Source organism: Onychomys torridus, chromosome 11 (genome assembly GCF_903995425.1).
Source record: "Onychomys torridus chromosome 11, mOncTor1.1, whole genome shotgun sequence".
Classification (NCBI taxonomy): domain Eukaryota; kingdom Metazoa; phylum Chordata; class Mammalia; order Rodentia; family Cricetidae; genus Onychomys; species Onychomys torridus.
The window spans coordinates 74,417,258-74,436,192 of record NC_050453.1 but is presented as its reverse complement, the minus strand read 5'-3'; the positions used below and the strand labels follow the sequence as shown (position 1 = coordinate 74,436,192).

Genomic DNA, 18,935 nt, shown 5'->3' with positions numbered 1-18,935 from the left:
GTTGCTGCCTGGCGGTGGGTAGCTCATGCCTTTAATTCCAGCACTCGGGAGGCAGAGGCAGGCAAACCTCTGTGAGTTAGAGGTCAACCTGAGCTACAGAGTGAGTTCCAGGAAAGGTGAAACCCTGTCTCAGAAAACCAAAAAACAAAAAAATTGTAAGTTGCCTTAGTCATGGTGTTTCTTCAGAGAAATAAAAAGTAATGAAGACACATGGTTTTTTATTCTTTTTCTTTGTCAAACTTTCAATTCTGCTTCAGCTTTCTGATGCTGCGAATTTAAAGACATGAACTAGCATGCCCAGCTCTCTTCTGGTCAAATTTATTTGGAATATAAATAAGTTGGAAAGTAAAAGTGAAGTATAAGAATCAAGAGTTTGAGGCCAGCCTAGGCTACAGAAGACCTCATTTTAAAATTTGGAAAATAAAGGCCCAGAACCAGGGTTATTACTTGGCCCAACCCAATATCCACCCCATCTATGACCTGCTGGAGCATGTGAAGGGACCTGACCCGCAGACCCAAAGCTGCAGGATCTCCATGACACAAGGCAGGAACAGGATATCCGAGAAGAGTCCTAGTGAGGGCCCAGCATTGACAGTGTAGCAGAAACCAGAGGCCTCTAACCAAACAAGAGGATTACTGTGTCACACTACAGCTTCCATGACAAGATTTTTAACTTTTCCCCTTTTTTTTCTTTCCTTTTTCCTCTTAAATTGTGTTTTATTTGAGGTGGGGGAGTGCAGGGGCAGAGGGCAGATACAAAGGGACGGGGAAGTGAATGGGATCAAGATACTTGATGTAAAAGACACAGAATAAATAAAAAGAAAAAAAAGTTGGAAAATAATATTTGAATACTGATATAAATGTCTGGATGTAAGGACTGTTCAAATGCCCTATTAATCATAGAAGGATTTCAAATACAGTGTTATCATCATATGTGATGAAAGGGTTGTTCAAACCAAACCACATGTAGTGGCTTATAGCTTTAACCTCAGGGAGGCAGAAGAAAGTAGAACAATGTGATTTCTAGGTCACAGGACTGACCACACAGTGAGACTCTAACTCAAAAACAAATGACAGTCAGATAACAAACAAAACATCTTACCTGGACAATATTGTCTATGTTGCTAAATTCCATGCACTTCTGCCCTCTCTGGTGGTCACAGTAACACTTGTTTTGTTTCCACTGTGGGGGTGAGTGTGCCCGAGACTGTGCACTGTTCGGGAGGCCGCGCTGCATCATCACCATTCCTCCACCGGGTGGCTGCTGTGGCACAGCTGGAAACCAGGGTAATGAGTATGCTGAAACCGTGTCTTAGCAGCTAATGATTATTTTACAACACTAGGAAAACAACATTAATTTCACATTTCTCAATTAGGCTTTATAACTATGTATACAAGCTAGATTTAAGCTCTCAGTGTAGCCTGCTACATATAAGTGGTGTGTGTTTAAAAAGGCATTAAAACAAAACCTGAAATCCCAGCACTCAGGACCCTGAGGCACGAGAATCATGCCTAGGTTAGCCTGGTTTATGTAGTAAGAGCCTATTTTAAATAAACAAAAACCTAAACTTTCAAGAAAGCAAGCAAATAAAAACATTTAAAACAAGCAGTGGGAATTCTTTAGACCTAAATATCTGGAAGGACCTAATAGAGAACAGCATAATATGTATACTTAAATGTTCCTAACTTTTAAAATAGATGTTTTCCAAATACAAATTTTGTGAGTATTTTACCAAAAATAAGTAGAAGGCCAAAAAGCCAGTTATGGTGGTGCAAACCTTTAATCTCAAAAGAGGCATGCAGCATGGCCTACAAAGAGTTCCAGGACAGCCACTGCTATACTGAGACCTTGTCGCAAACAAACAAATAAACAAACTAACCAAAATGCTGTGGGATGTCTTTCTATTTGCTGTGAATATGTGTGGCTCCCATGATAATAAATAAAGCTGCAGTGGCCTATGGCAGGGCAGGATGGAGCCAGGTGGGAAAATCCAAAAGAGATAATGAGAGAAGAGACACCATCCCACTGCCCAAGGAGCAACAAGATGCCAGCAGACCAGTAACACCATAGCCATGTGGCAACATACAGATTAATAGAAATGGGTTGAGTTAAGTTATAAGAGCTAGCTAGCAAGAAGCCTGAACCATAGGCCATACAGTTTGTAATTAATATTAAAGCCTCCGAGTAATTATTTTATAAGCGGTTGTGGGACCGCAGGTGGGAGAGATTGGTCTGGACCTGGGGCTGCACGGGACCAGATAATGTTCCCCTACACCAAACTAAATCAAAAAGAAAATAAAACCAAAAATAGGAGGAAAGGTAACACATGTACAGGGCAAACTAGCAAAGAAAATGGCTTCACCTCTTTTACTCTGCTTTCTCACTTGAAAAAGGAGGCTATGCAGGACCAACTAGGTTGACTTTAGAGTTACAAGGGCTGTATGTAATGTAAAAACACTTTGCTAAGTGCTGGTAACACTGCACAGTGGGTAAAGGTGCCTGCTACCAAACAGGATGACCTACCTGATGATCTCTAGGACCCACACGAGTGAGACCAACAAGTGCTGAAAACAGTCCTCTGACGTGCACATATGCATTGTTGAGCAAGACAGACATCCCTCCTATTAAACACTTTGCTAAGTGTGTAGTACAGAGATATAAACAGGGTCCCTTCTGATTTCTCTTGCATACATATTACTGCCACAGCATTTAAAAATGTGTGTGTGTGTGTGTGTGTGTGTGTGTGTGTGTGTGTGTATGCACACACAAAGACACATGCATTGAGTCATGGCACATGTAAGGAGATAGGACAACTTCCATCTTGTTAAGGCAGGGTCTCCAGCTGTGCTGTATACTCTAAGCTTCATGGCCCACGGGCTTCCCAGTGATTCTGTCTCTGCCTTTCATCTACCATAGGAGTACTGAGATTACATATGTGTGCCACTATATCCTGCTTTTCTTTTTCTTTTCCTTTTTTTTTTTTTTTTTTTTGTGGGCACATGGCAGGAGTGGTGGTGGTTGAGACAGGGTCTCATTTTAAAGACCTGCCTAGCCTTGAATTCACAGAGATATACCAGCCTCTGCTTCCTGGGTGCTGTATTAAAAGTATACACTACCACACTTTGTTTTTGTGGAATTGTCAGGCTTCAGTGGTGAGTGCCTTTAACCACTGAATCATATCCCTAGGTCCCATTTTTAGTATTAAGTATGTTTTTTACCTGATATCAAGAACATTAAGTTGTGTGAGATAGGATTTGACTGGGCAGGATGTTGCAAGGTCTCCTAAAAGCCTCAACTAAAAGTGGTTCAGGCTGGATATAACCATAATTAGTCATTTACTGACAACCACTCATTGTTTACCTGTCCACAAACCACCACAGGAAAATACAGTGTAAGATCTTATAGATGCAGAGTGCAGCATTAAAGCTTTTTAAAGTTCTGAACAAACTGGAAAAAGAGAGGATCTGGGGGGACAGGCATTTCTAGGAGAAGAAAAATTGGTAAACCAAGTACTTGTGGTGTCAAAGTGTAATTCTCAGCACCCAGGAGGCTGAGACAGGAGAGTAGCCTTGAATTTGAGGCCAACCTGAAGCAGAGTGAGCTGTTTGGCCTTGAACTAGGCTCAAAAGGGGGTAAAAAGAAAAAAAAAGTGTAGTAAGAAATAAGGTTCTATGTAAATGAGCACACATGTGTGACTGGGAGGATTGCTTTTGAGGAGGGAGGGAAAAAAGCAGACTATTGAATTTTATGTCATATGTATGGAATTTTGTTTGTGTGGATATATGTGTGTGTACCATGTATATGCAGTGTTTTGTAACTGTGTGTGTTAGAAAATCGATAAAAGCAAGAAAAACATAAAATAAATAAAACACTTAAGAGATTATTGCAAAGACATGGAAAAAAAAAACTAAACCCAGCATAGTAGGTAAAAAGTCTCTGAAGAAATAGTCACGGTGTGTGTGACAGGGCGCCACAGAAGAGTCATGGTTCTGAGACCTCTGCGCTAGTCACTAGATGAAGGCTGTGCTAAGAGATGTAAAAAGGAAGAAATATGGAGTCTAACATGATTTTAAACTTCTGGGTGGAGATGTCCAGTAGACAACTGGCTACATGATTTTGTTTCAGTAGCAGCAAGATTTGCCAGGTGTTAGCAAAAGGTAGCAGTTGAGGCTTTAGGCAAATCTAATTATCCAGAAAGATCTAAGAATAAGAGAATTTAGGAAAGGATCCCTAGGATTACCAACCTGATAGAAGGGGGAGAATGAAGGCAGAAGAATGGGCCTAGTATTAGAAAAAGGTGTGAGCTGCACATGCCTACCTGACTCAACACAGTACATGAGACATCTGAGTGTATGCCAGCACTCTGGGAGCTGAGAACCAGTCAACTCTCCTCAAATAAATGAACCACAACCTCTGAGGCGTCAGCTGTCTAGACATACCTGCACATTGGTGGCCTGGGAGCTGTTGAGAACTGCATGGCGATGTGGTTCTAGGAAACTGCACTTGTTCTGACCCTGGATGTTGTAAGTAACCGACTGCAGAGCTATAGGGTAAAACACCAAACACAGAAAACAGTATAATGAAACGCAGATGACCTTGAGCCTGAAATAAACTTTCCTCCAAATCTATTTAAATAGATATATTTTTCAAACCTCATTTTCACTCTTTGAACTGTGATCACTCAGTAAAAACCACTTTACGTTCACAGCTCCAACAGAGACACTGAAAACCGTCTCCTAATCCTATCACTGAAATGTTTACCATTATTCTAACATTTCTGTCGTAGTGTTCCAATAGTGATTTTAAAAAAAGAGGTCACCCTGGGTGGGGGCGCTCGCCTTTAATCCCAGCACTCTGGAGGCAGAAGCAGGAGGATCTCTGTGAGTTCAAGGCCAGCCTGGTCTACAGATCGAGATCCAGAAGAGCCAAGGCTACACAGTGAAATCCTGTCTGGAAGAAAAAACGAAAACAAAAAACCCAAAACAACAAAAAAGAGAAGGTGAATATGAAGGAGGGGAGGCATATGAGAGGGCTTGGGGGGGGGGAGTGAAGGAGAGGAGAAACGCAGTTCAGTTATAATCTCAAAGTAAGAAAGTCGGCAATTGGAAGAGAATCAGAAAAAATGTTATTTCTTGAAAAATGTAGTAAACTGCGCAGTGGTGGCGCACGTCTTTAATCCCACACTCAGGAGGCAGAGGCAGGCGGATCTCTGAGTTCAAAGCCAGCCTGGTCTACAGAGTGAGATCCAGGACAGCCAGGGCTACAGAGAAACCCTGTCTCAAACAAAACAAAACAAACAAACAAACACCAACCCCAAAATAAACAAACAAAAGGAAAAATGTAGTAAAGATAAGGGCAACAAAACACTCTAACATATTCTAACATAAAAACAGGCAAACATGGAAGGCAATTAGCCAAACAAAACAAAAACGTAAGTTGTTGAGATATTTTTGAATAGCATTTAGAGTCAAACTAATATGGGTTTACTATAAATCTTCAGTTTTCTCTTTTATAAATTCTTTCAGGGTGATGATTGGTCAGGAATCCTAATCTATAATACCAGTCTGGTCAGTCTCCATTAAGCCATTAATCCATCTTTCAGTAAGGATCACTTCATAACACAATGATTTCTTAGAACTGTCTCATATAATTATACTAAAAACACTACTTTGAACTCGATTACGCAATGAATTAGAAACTACACAGACACATGTGAGAAGACACAATGGGTATATCAGTCAAATGCAGAGACAGGCAGCTCCTGAGACACATGCAGAACTTACAAAACATGTATGGGCTATATTTTCATGTAAGGAATTGAAAAAAAAAAAAAAAAGGAAAAGGAAAAAGAAAAAAGAAATGGCATGATGGATATATGAATTTTAAAAATCTTTAGGGCTGGAGAGATGGCTCAGCGGTTAAGAGCACTGGCTGCTCTTCCAGAGGTCCTGAGTTCAATTCCCAGCAACCACATGGTGGCTCACAACCATCCATAATATGATCTGGTGCCCTCTTCTGGCCTGCAAGCATACATGTAAGCAGAACACTGTATACATAATAAATAAATAAATCTTAAAAAAAAAAATCTTTAGGGCTAAATATACTGAAATGCTCATGAATAAAATAATATGATACCTAGGATCTACAGGATGAGCTGGAGAGTTGGCTCAGTGGTAAAAATCTCTTATTGCTCTTGAAAAGGACCTAGGTTCAATTCCCAGCATCACAGCTCACAACTGTCTTAAAACTTCAGTCCCAGAGGATCCAATGCCCTCTCTTGACCTCCCAGCATAGCAGGCATGCATGTGCTGTTCACACACAGGTACACATACACATGTATGTATGCAGGCAAACATACATACACATAAAATAATAAAATAAATAAATCTAAAACAAACAAACAAAATACTATAGGAGGGGCAGAAGCACAGGTTTAGATGAAAGCACAAGTCACTATAAGTGGTAAGTGTGAACCCATGGGGATTCTATATGTATTTGTATGTATTTACATGTTTGAAAATGCCCCAAAGTTGGGGGTGTTAACAGTGTGTAGCATTTTTAAAGCTTTGTGTTCAATTCCTGGCAACATACACACAGATTCATATGCAATCCTGGCTGATGATTCCTTAATAACAACAATTAGCTTTGCTGCTTAAGTGAAAGTAAGCCAGGAGTTCCATTAAATGGAAAGAGAAAGTAATTCAAGGGAGGGTTTAATGGAGTGATTTGAGGGGCTAGAAAAAATGGCTTAGAGATTAATAGTGTTTTTTGTGCCTGCCCCCACTACTTATTTTGCTGTTAATTATGCCCAGAACATACTACATGAATATGAATGACCTATAGAAATAATACAGCTTAGACAACAGTCTGGGAGATTTTTCTTGTTTCCTTGGCCCACAGAGATACCCTCACCTGATCTTGTTCACATACTTGTGGTCTACTTATTGTGAGGTTTCTTGATCTCCACACATGTGTTATGGCACTTGTGTGCCCACAACCCTCCCCCACCATGTAATAAGTAAAATAAACAAACCAAAAGTTGTAACTATTAAAGAAGAAATGAGATGTTCTGAAAAGGCAATAATTTAGCAGTAAAAAGAACATTTTTCTTTTTACTTTATTCATTCAATTAATTAAAATCTTTGTTACTTATTCTGCTATTGCTACAAAATCACACTGAGGTTGCCACTACAAGCATGTTAAAGAAAACACTAGTTTGCTCATAAAAAAAATTTGTGGAAAATTTTTTTAATTTCATTTTTATTATTTACTTATATTTGAGACAGGGTTTCACTCTGCAGCCCAGCCTGGCCTAGAACTATGTAGACCCAGGCTGGCCTGTTGTTCAGAAATCTATCTGCCTCCACTTCCCCAGTGCTGGTATTAAAGGTGTAAGCCACCATATCTGGCATCTTCTGACCTCACTACACAGCCCTGGTTAGCCTGGAACTCACAGAAATCTGCCTGACACTGCCTCTTGCCTCCCAGGATAAAAGGGTGTGTCTACACACTTTCTTTTTGCAGTGCTGAGATCAAACCCAGTATCCTGCACATGCTTAGCATATGACCAACCATTGAGTTTTATCCCCAATCTGAACACCTTAAAAATATTTAGATTTTATTTAATCTTTTATATGTATCAATTGTTTGCCTGAATGTATGTATATGTACTATGTGTGTGCCTGGTGCCTGGGGAGGTCAGAAGAGGGCTTTAGATTCCCTGGAACTGTAGTTATAGATGGTTGTGAATCACTTTATAGGTTCTAAGAACCCAATCCAGGTCCTCTACAAGAGCAATGAGTGCTCCACTGAGGCATCTCTGTAGCCCCAACTCCACCAAAGTACACAATAGAGTTAGTATATTAATAGGCACAATGTTGTACAGACCTCAAGCCTAAAGTCATCTGGCACAGCTGAGGATTTATGCTTTACCACTTTTTATTCCTTTTTAGGCTAAGTGTTAGGAACTCTAATTGATGGTTCTAATACATCAGAAATATTGTGGTCTCTATTCTCATCTGAAGCAGAAGTAACATTTTCTGTAAAGAGTGCTATTGTTTTAAAAACTGCTGTTAATTACAAATTTCTACCTAGAAAGATCCTTCCTTAGTTCTGTACATGACACAGAGATGCCACATAACTGCTGTAATTTGTCTTGATGCAAGAGTGACAGGATGCACACTCCCTTCTTCAGGTGGAGGCCATGCCACCCCTGACTGGGCTATCTACAGGTGGAATAGAGGAGGGCCACTGTGTTAGAGGAAAGGCAGTCTAGTATCCACACAGTTAGCTTACTTCAGCCTACAAAGCTGAATAGACCCAGGGATGGGGCAGCTCTCTCACCTTTCTTCAAACTGTTAAGAGTCATCATATCCGAGAGAAAGCGCTGAAGACAGCAAACAAGGAAAATCCTAAAACTCCGCCATCTTATAGATTTCTGGAGTTTGACCTTCCCTCACAAAAGCACTCCAGGACCATGGAAAAATCTCAGAAGAGAATAGCTATCTTTAACTTTGTTCAGCCTTAGCCAACATAGGAAGGACTGTTATACTAATTTTTTCTGGTATGTTAGCAAAGAATGCTCTGACATTCTACAAATGGGGCTAGCTTTTAAAAAAGAGTTCATTCTGACCTTCTTGCTTCCACCTCCCTGGAGCATCACCACACCTGGTTTAAGCAGTGCTGGATTAGAATCCAGGGCTTCATATATGCTGGGGCAAGCACTCTCCCAGCTGAGCCACACCCTCTCAGGCCCTTCAGCCCTTCAAATGTTTTTGTTTGTTTGTTTGATTTTTGAGACCGGGTTTCTCTGTGTAGCTTTGTGCCTTTCCTGGAACTCACTTGGTAGACCAGGCTGGCCTTGAACTCACAGAGATCCGCCCGGCTCTGCCTCCCGAGTGCTGGGATTAAAGGTGTGAGCCACCACCGCCTAGCCCTTCAAATCTTTATGGTGGATGATATGATATCTGACTCTGACAACATTCTTCCTGTTAAAAGGGCAATGTCATTTATGAAAAAAATGGCCTCATTCTCAGGCCAAAGAAAGGGTTTGCAAATTTTTAGTTTGTAGAAGTAGAATTGACACTTGAGCTGTATGTATGATGAGTGATGACTTTCATAGTTAGTTTTTCATCTAACTATTAACTTTTCTGCTTATTGATAATTGTACTTTCATTGCTGGTACTGTGATTAAGCATCCAGACAAAAAAGCAACTTAGGAGAGAAAGCTCTCCCAGTTGCACTCTATTACTGCAGGGAAGTCTAGGCATTGGAAGCCTGACACAAACTGTCACATCACATCCACAGTTAAGAGCAGAGAGACAGGAACACACGTGTGGCTCAACTAGCTAGCTTCTTCTACTCCTACAATTCAGGACCCATTTGCAGAGGTAGAGGCAGGCGGATCTCTGAGTTTGAGGCCAACATGGTCTATAGAACGAGTTACAGGACAGTAGGGGCTACACAGACAGGGGCTGTCTTAAAAACAAAACAATACCAAAACAAACAAAATACAAACAAACAAAATAGTTCAGGAACCAGGGAATAGGTAAGTCTTCCCACATCAATTGAGACCAGCAAGACAACTCTACTCTTACCCCAGGCATGCCCAAGGCCAGTCTCATCTAGGCATTCCCTCATTGAGACTCTCTTCCCAAGTGATTCTGAGCTGCACCAAGCTGACAATGCATGCTAGCTATTGCAGTATATGATGAGGTTTCAGAGCACAGTAATGGACACACAGGAGCCTTGCCTGCTTCTCAGCCCCCTTTGTACTGTTTCTGCTCTGTATGTCATTCTTCAAACTCTTAGACTGAGTCTTAGCCTCAGTCAATTTTCTAGTACCTCAGCCCTAAAGCTGAACCCATGAGAACAGCCACCATACTATTGTGTGATATTCTATTCTGATTGTGTTCTGACAAATAAAGCTTCAAGTTGGAAGGCTAGGCCAGCCAATGGCCAACCAAAATTAACCATAGATGTTTGGAGGACTGTAGAGAGAGGAGACAGGAAGTAGTAAGGTAGGGGCAGAGAGAGGATCTCAGTCCCTTTGGACAGAGGAATTGGAGAGGTAAATAGCAACTGTGGCTGTTCCCCTGCTTCTCTAATCTTTCAAGTTTTTACCCCATACCTGACTCCTGATTTTTTTATTGATAAGATTAATTAGAATAACGCTTCACCATGCATTGTCAAAGGGAGGGACAATATTTCTAGGGACAAGTAAATTATCATTAGTCAGTCATGAAGGGTTCAGGAATATCCCAAAAGAGATTTATTTTATTTATGTGTAAGCCAGCTGGAGTTATAAGCAATTATTAGCTGCAAGACATAGGTGCTGAGAACCAAACTCAGGTCCTCTAGAAGAGCAACAAGTGATCTTAACTACTGAGATATTTCTCCATCCATTATTATTATTATTATTATTATTATTATTATTATTATTATTTTAAATTAGGTGTGGGTGTTTGCATGTGGGCAAGTAAGTGCACACAAGTGCAGGTACCTGTGCAGGCAAGAGGCATTAGATTCCCTGAAGCTGAAGTTATATATACACTTCTTGTTGCGAGCCACCAAGTGCTCTTTACTGCTCAGCCCTCTTTCTAGACTCTACTTTCAAAGATTTTAAATCCATATAAATTTCTATTTTCAAATGGGCTGGGATAATCAGTTCATACAAATGTTTAAAAATTAGTAGAAAAGGGCCTTGAGAATGGCTGAGCAGTTAAGAGTATAGCTACTCTTACAGAGGATCCAAGTTCAGGTCCCAGCACCCACCCAATGGGGCACAACCATCTGTAACCTCAGTTCCAGGGGATCCAATACCAACTTCAGCTTCCACTGGGCATGGCATATATGTGTTGCATTTTCATACATGCAGAAAAACACACATACATAAAATAAAAATAAATGAATCTAAAAAAATGACTAGGTAACTAGAAAGCATCATACCTTTTCTGTTTTGTAATTTACTTAACTGTAGCCCTTTGGTCAACTTTCAGTGGTGCAGCACACAATATTCCTGTGAACAGTGGGAGCCAGAGGAGTAGGCTTTGTAGTCACACTCACCTTAAATTACTTTGCTGGCCAGATGGAATGACATTGTAGTAGACTGGCATTCCTGTTGTGGGCAGAGATCCTTGATTAGACTGGTTAGGAAATACAACAGGCTGTTGGTAAGTCTGATGGGCCATTCCTTGAGAACCTTGAGGCAGTGAAACCTAGAATTTGAAAAACAATTTAAATAGAAAAAATATTTTTCTAAACCTTGTAAATGTTCATTTCAAGTCCCTGTAAACTTGTAAAGTATTGTTAATAAGAAAAGGTCACCACAGTACCACCATAATAGTCTATGTGTCCTTGGGCCAGCTACTGTTTTTGATGGACACGAACCACATAATAGGCTAAGTGCATTTGATGGACAAAGCTGAACAAGGATTCAGGAAGGGTATCAGTGAGCACACCAGGTCATAGTGAGAGCTATGGAACTTTGGCCATCCCCTCACTGGACTACCCATGAGACACTGCAGTTCCACATCAGAAAAGCTGGAAGTGTGTCTCCAGTAGAGGTAGGGAGAGACTGCTCTGAACATCTAAAGGAGTTAGCTCAGCAAGCATCTGGAAAGTGGATTTTCAATTCTCCACAAGAAACTGGATGGTCACGCTACATCTCTACTCCAGTTCTCGAGCTTCTAAATCAGAAACCACACAGGCATTATAAGTTTTCCTGATTTATAATTGTACCATAAAATTATAGGGGGATATAGTGATTTTATTAAAGAAACCCAACATATAAACTTATGATAGTCATAATGTCACAAGTGATGGTAATGGTGATAGTGAAGGTCAAAACTACGGTGCACTTATTGCAAGGTTCCAAATGCTTTGTGTATTATCTAATTAAAACATTTCAACAAAAGAAACTGCTTTCATAAATTCTTGGCAATTTTTTGTTCCTTTTGAGTTTTTGTTGCTTTTTGGGTCTTGCTATTCTAATTGGCCTTAAATTTGCAGTGCAAACCAGGCTGGCTGAAAATTTGCTGTAATCCTCTTTCCTCTGCCTCTAAAATACTGGGATTACAGGTGTGTGCAACCATGATAAGCAACATTCCTTTTTATAGATAAGTTGACTGAAATTAAGTAATTTCTCTAAAGTTTACTGTATTCTAGACTAGTCAGTAATACACAGTAAAACTCAGCTGTAAAAAAAGAGATTAATTAACTTTAAGTATTATTTCTAAAATGCAACTTGTAATCAGTCATCTCAAAATACAAAGTAAACTCTTAATTACTTTCCCTTTGGAGAAATTATTACAAATTAAACAAACAACTATGTGTCTGAGTTACTCCTCTTTGTAAAACATTTCACATTTCAGTCTTTTTGTCTACTAAGGAGTAACTACTAACTTGTGTCCCAAATCAGAAGAGCCCTCTGGTGTGGGACAAAGAAAAACCAATATTTTTATTTAAATCGGGTTGATTATAAATGCAATCTCTTTCTAAAGAAGAAAAGGGGATATAATATAGATATAATAAGATGAAAGGATAGATTAATGAACTTACTTTTAAAGAGCAACAATTTGTTTAAATGTCTTACATTGGTATAGATTTTAGTCTATTGATACAAACTTAAAGTTAATTTTGTTATACTGTATATGTACTTCTACTCTTGTTTGAGGTATTATGTTTATGCAACTCATTTAGATTGTAATGGATAATTAAGAAATACAGATCAATTAGTCTTCTATGATAGTCAAACTTAAAGTTATGTTAAGTTTTCTAGGTATACATAGATATATTTCAGATAGACAGGTAATCTTCAAACACTTCAAAGGTCTACAGACTATGGCATTTAAAATATTTTTAAAATTTAGACTTTCTGGACAGTGAGACATGTCTGCTCCTGGCAACACCGATTTACTTCAGAGAGGAGGATGGGCATTAAAGACATTTAATATGGAGTTTATCTTCACCTTGGCAAAAATCGACATTTGGGCAAAAACTGTTCTTGCCTGGACTGCTTGATCAACTGGACATGCAGGACCCATAGAAAGGTGACCACTGAACTTTGCTTGGCGAAATGGTCCTTCGGGTTTCTGCTTCGCAGAGGAAACTGCCAGACATTCTACAGGACACTGAAAAAAGTGACCAAGAGACTCTAGCCCTGTGGGCTGAAGACAAATGCCCCAATGTACAAAGGAACATTAGGTGACTGTCCAGGCTGCCAGCTGTCTCTGTCTATCCTACAAGACTCCCAAAAGTTGCTTGCATCCTTCTCCCGATTCTCAGGTAATATTATATCCTTCCGAGGTCTTTGATGTGGTTGAAGACTAGATAGTTATAATTTCCTCAGTTATGATAAAAGGTAAGTTAGATATAAAACCTTAGATATAAGATAGGTATCTTCTTTAATATTGTAACTGTAATTCTTGCTTGATAATTGTTTTGTTACCTAAAATTTTACTATATAAAAGTTAAAATCTTGTTTTTAAAAAAAAAGAAAAGGGGAAGTGCTGTGGGATGTCCTGTATGTCAAATGTGTTGCTCTGATTGGGTAAAATAAATGAAGTGCTGATTGGCCAATAACCAGGCAGGAAGGATAGCGTAGGCGGGACAAGGAAGAAGAGAATTCGGGGAAGTAAAGGCTGAGGGGGGAGACACTGCCAGCTGCTGCTATGACAAGCAAGATGTAAGGTACTGGTAAGCCACGAGCCATGTGGCAAATTATAGATTAATAGAAATGAGCTAAACATAAGAGTAAGAGCTAGACAATGGTAGGCCTGAGCTAATGGCCAAGCAGTTTAAACAATATAAATGTCTATGTGTTTATTTTACAAGTGGGTTGTTGGACTAACATGGCTTGGCGGAGGCTGGAGAGAAGGTCTCCGGCTACAAATGAGATTATTTCCAATTGTGTAAGTTGAAGTGAAAAATGACGAAACTTTATCTCGCTAACTGAAACAATCTGAGTGAGCTTGTGTGTTTGCACACACTTTGTGTGTGTACATATATTGTACACTGAAGACACAGGGTGTACCTCAGTCATTCTCCTTTACATCTTTAGATGGAATTCCACCCTGAACCTGAAGCTCATCAATTACCCTGGGGACCGTGCTCTTTGCACCACCCCAACACTGAAATCACAAGTGTGCACTGCTGCCCCTTGTTGTGGGTGCTGAAGATGGACCTCAGATCCTGATAATTATACAAGAAGCAGTATTAATGACTGAGCCATCTATCTCTCTAGCACTCAAATATATTTTTAACAAGAAAAAAATCTGCCAGAAATGGTGGTGAATGCCTTTAATTTCAGCACTCGAGAAGCAGAGGCAGGCATAGTGAGTTCTAGGATAGCCAGAGCGCCATAGTTAGACCTGGTTTGAAAAAACAAACAGACACACAAACAAATCAGAACTCCAAAAGAAAGAGAAGGGATGCTGCTTAAGAATGTGTGGCCTCTACTGCCACTAGGTCCATTCCAGCCAGAATGACCTGCACTGCCAACAAGGGCCATCTTAGTGCCCACGGGCTAAGCATCTGCAGGGCCATATAGATCTGGGTAGCCTGTACTGCCACGCAGGGACATGGTGTTGCCCTGGCATGGGTTGCTGTCAGAGGCCATGTGCAGATCCACGGCCCTGCCACAGCCCCAGTCTGTGGTGAGATTCAAAATGGAAAAGAGTGAGGATAGGGCTGCACAGAGTTGGCCATGACCCTTACTGGCTGCAGCTCTAGGGAGAACTGGCCCTACCCTTCAACAACTGCAGGAGAGCAGGCCCTGTACCTCACCTGGGCAACACAGTAGAGTTGGTCTGGTGGTGTGGGTGCAAGTGACAAGGCAGAGGTGAGGGATCAGGGAGATAATGTAAAATCCACAAGATACAAACAAACAAAAACACCCACCTGGCTTCAGAACACACTGTTAAGGTCCTACCAAGCATTTGACCTGGCCTGTTTTCCAGACAGTAATTTGTCACTTTGTACTTATCTACCCATAATGGTAGAGACATGACAAAGGAAGCTCCCATTCCCAGTTGGCCACAACACTATCTCTATTTACCTTCACATTTACCTAGTGTGAGGACTGCTTGATATAACATGATAAAGAATTTGCAAAAAAATGCATGCTATATATAGCGCAAGCATAATACTTCAATCTCCCAAACTACAAAAACAAGCTCTCCCTAAAAACAAAAAACAGGAACTATTTTCAACATCCAGCTCCATTTAAAAATTATTACTTTTGTGAATATCTGTTCTGTCTATAACCTTGAAGCACCGCCTCTAGAAATGTAGCAGGTAACTAACTGTCCCATTTACCTATGACCTTGAAGTACCTGCCCCTGGAGCGTGGCCTCAGATGCTGGAACAGACTCAGGTGGAAGAACAGCATGGGACTGTATGGGAAGGTTCTTCCAGGACCTTACAATAAATCTCCTGTAGTGAGTCTTCCTTCCTAATAAATTCCTTTACCCTTTAAGCAGACCCTGTGGATTTCTCACAATAATTATTATATTGACTGGGTGGTGGTGCCTCATGCCTTTAATCCCAGGACTTGGGAGGCAGAGGCAGGAAGATCTCAGCGAGTTAAGACTAGCCTGGTCTATAAAGAGAGTTTCAGGACAGCCAGGACTACACAGAGAAACCCTGTCTTGAAAAAACAAAACAAAACAAAACACCAAAAGCAACAACAAAAAATTATACTAACAAAGCTATACTTTATTTAAATGACATTTCTGAAAATAGACTGTGAGTCCCTAGAAACCAAGGGCAAATCTCTTTTACATGAATGTATGGCAACAGAACAGAGTGAGATGCTGGATGCTCAGGATTAGACTGTAAGAACACAGACCTGTAGAAGGCAGTGGTTCTAGCTTGGTGCCAACCCTGCGTGTCTAGGTACGGGGAAGATTATGTGACTAAGTCAAGAATGATGGTTTTATAAAAGGTACCGAAGACATGAGGGAGAAGAAAAGATGTGAAACTATTTTCATGATATATCTCCTTTTTGCAATTCCAGTGTACTATCAATAGACTTCAAAGCTAGATATTCCTAACTACTTCATCACAATTCCTTGATAATTTCACACGGCAAATACTTAACATTTTCTGGAACTATATAGACTATGCTTATGTAATTGCTTATATCCTTATCCATCCTCTAAATATCTTTACAACTAATTTATGCCTTGTAAACTAATTAATTTTCTTGTAAAATTAGTTGAAGGTTATTTTTAAATAGCATCTCTCTGTAATAAACTGGGCTAGCTGGAACTATGTACATCAGGCTGGTCTTGAACCCACAGACATCCACCTGTGCCTTCTGAGGCACGCAGCACCATGACCAGAAGAGGAAGGTTCTTTACTTCCCCACCTTTGGCAGCAGGCCTTTCTTTCACATGCTCAGTGCTTCCTTTGTGATCTCTCTGTTACTCCTCTACACAAGATCACCAATTAGTTTACCTATGTTTAAATGTAATCTATGAACATTTTTCTCTTCATGATAAGAAGTTTTCATTTTTTATTTGAATAACAATGACCTTTGGACTTCTTTTTTAACATTCCATTCCTTAGCTGTGGAAAACATGCAGGTTAATAAATTAAACCCACTTACAAATTACTTCCTAAACTGCTTAGTTTCTATTGTCTACTTGATACGTGGGGAAGAGGGAACCTTCAACTGAGGAATTACATCCACCAGACTGGCCTGTGGGCATGGCTGTAAGGCATTGTCTTGGTAACTTATTGATTTATGAGGACCCATCCACTGTGGGCAGGTGGGTCTGGACTGTTTAAGACAGATACGAATGTAAGTTAGGCCAGGAGGAAGTTAGAAGGCAGCATCCCTCCATGATTTCTACTTTAAGTTCCTACTCTGCTGGAGTTCCTTCTCTGATAAGCAGCCTATTAAGCTATAAGATGAAACAAACCCTTTTCTCTCCAAGTTGCTTTTGGTCTTAGTGTTTATCACTGCAACAGAAATTAAACTAAAGCACTCTCTAAAGCAAATTTTTGAAAATGTCACATCATAATAAAGATATGTTTAGGTCAAATGTGGTGCATGTCTTTAATCCCAGCTTTAGCATCTGTGAGTTTGAGGCTGGCCTAGTCTACAGATCAAATTCCAGGACAGTCAGGGCTAAAGACAAATCCTGTCTTTAAAAAAAAAGGGGGGGGGGGGGGGGCGCTGGGGATTTAGCTCAGTGGTAGAGCGCTTGCTCTGGGTTGGTCCTCAGCTCTGGAAAAACAAACAAACAAACAAAAAACAAACAAACAAAAAATACCCACAGTTAAGAAATCTGTTTATATGGAAAACAATAATCTTTCTGTTCTAGATCTACAAAACAAACTCCTTGACTTAAAATAAAAATGTCATGGAGCTTGTTTGTTTGAGACAAGGTGTCACTAAGTAGCCCTGGCTTTCTAGGGAAGTGGACAATGCAGAAGAACACTTGCATAGACAGCTGTACAATTGGAAACACAGTACCAGGCAAAACTTACAGGCGTTATCAATATGGTTCCAATAGTTTAAGTGTTACTAAAGTAAGAAAGTGAGGGCAAATGAAGTTGATATTACTAACAAAAGTCTTGGGATGATAATGCTCTGTCTTACAAAGCATTTCCCTACCACTAAAGGAACAGTGTGATGGCACATGCCTGTGGAGAACCATAAGCTTGAGTCCAGCTCAGGCTGCATAATGAACTCCAAGCTGGCCTAGGGTGCAGTAATAAGACTGTCTCAAAAATTCAAACCAAAACCAAAAACTAAAAACAAGCAGACACAAAAGAACAGAATATATTGTAGTCATGCTTTTTACTTTATTTCTTTGAAGCAAGGACCCTCTGGATAGCCAGGCTGTCATGGAGCTTTCTTTACAAGCCCTAACTGGCTTTACACCTACAATCTTTCTGTATCAGCCTTTCAAGTGGTAGGATTATAGGATTATATGGCTTTGCCATAGCTATAGATTCAGCTGATCTGAAATCACCTATCCCTAAAACAGGTGAGAGAAAACATACCTGATATGATGGCACTGAAGGGTAGGGGATGACCATTCCTTGGATATGAGTTCCAGTGCTGTTTGGATGGCCTCCCACAAGGCTCTGACTCTGGGGTGACTGAACTCCAACTATTCCTTGGTAGTTTTGCTGCTGGTTGGGCATAACTTGATAACCTGTAATAGTAAAATGAGTTAAATCTTGTTCTGAGTTTATTGTAAGTAATAGTGTATTTCTGTATTTTAAGCAGGCTCTGTATGACTCAAAGTATCAGAATTTTACTTCATCAGCAAATCTCCAAACCTATTGTAAGAGTTATGAGGTTTACTATGAAATAAAATTCAATCCTCCCCCCAAATCTAGTCAAACAAAATATGTGTAAATATTTCTTCTATGGGTCACAGTCCTGGCTAACAAAGAACAAGCACTAATTAGTTTGTATCACAATGCTTAATGACAATGAGTTTCTGGGGATCATGATGCCTACATGATCTGTTAGAGCACCATCTAGGAGGTAAATAGGTACCACTCCCTTAAAGAAAACTAAGAACTTCATGTGACAAGAGCAGAATATTAAAGATGGAATGGATGTGTACCTATGCACCTATATAAGTCACATGTCATCAGTGGCCCTGCTAGGAAACAAAAAGACTATGCATGTGTAAGGGACAGGCTTTTAGAATGGTTTTAATTTTTTTTTTAAGTAGTACAACAACAACAACAAAAAAACAAACAAACAAAACCAAACCACACAAGACATGAATCTCTTTAGGAATATGTCAGAAACATACAGTAAACGGAGCCATTTAGTTCTTTTGAAGGATCATTTTCTTCCTGTATTGCTGATTTCATGTGACAGAGAGCAGATCACTAAGAAGATCACTAATTAAATTCGATTGGTAACGTAAGTGGTAAGAGCATGTTTACTTTTAGGAAGTAA

The 18,935-nt window shown here is 40.0% G+C and overlaps 1 protein-coding gene across 7 annotated transcripts in view; it reads right to left on the bottom strand.

Annotated features, from left to right (window-relative positions):
- R3hdm1 (R3H domain containing 1) overlaps positions 1-18,935 on the bottom strand; it is a 148,399-nt gene that overhangs the window by 12,322 nt on the left and 117,142 nt on the right. For all 7 annotated transcript variants that reach the window (XM_036201733.1, XM_036201736.1, XM_036201732.1 and 4 more), the window contains 4 exons: positions 18,017-18,171; positions 11,066-11,217; positions 4,441-4,544; positions 1,103-1,275 (listed from right to left, as the gene is read on the bottom strand). In XM_036201733.1, coding sequence (XP_036057626.1) covers positions 1,103-1,275; positions 4,441-4,544; positions 11,066-11,217; positions 18,017-18,171 — 584 coding nt within the window. The remainder of the gene's footprint in view (positions 1-1,102; positions 1,276-4,440; positions 4,545-11,065; positions 11,218-18,016; positions 18,172-18,935) is intronic.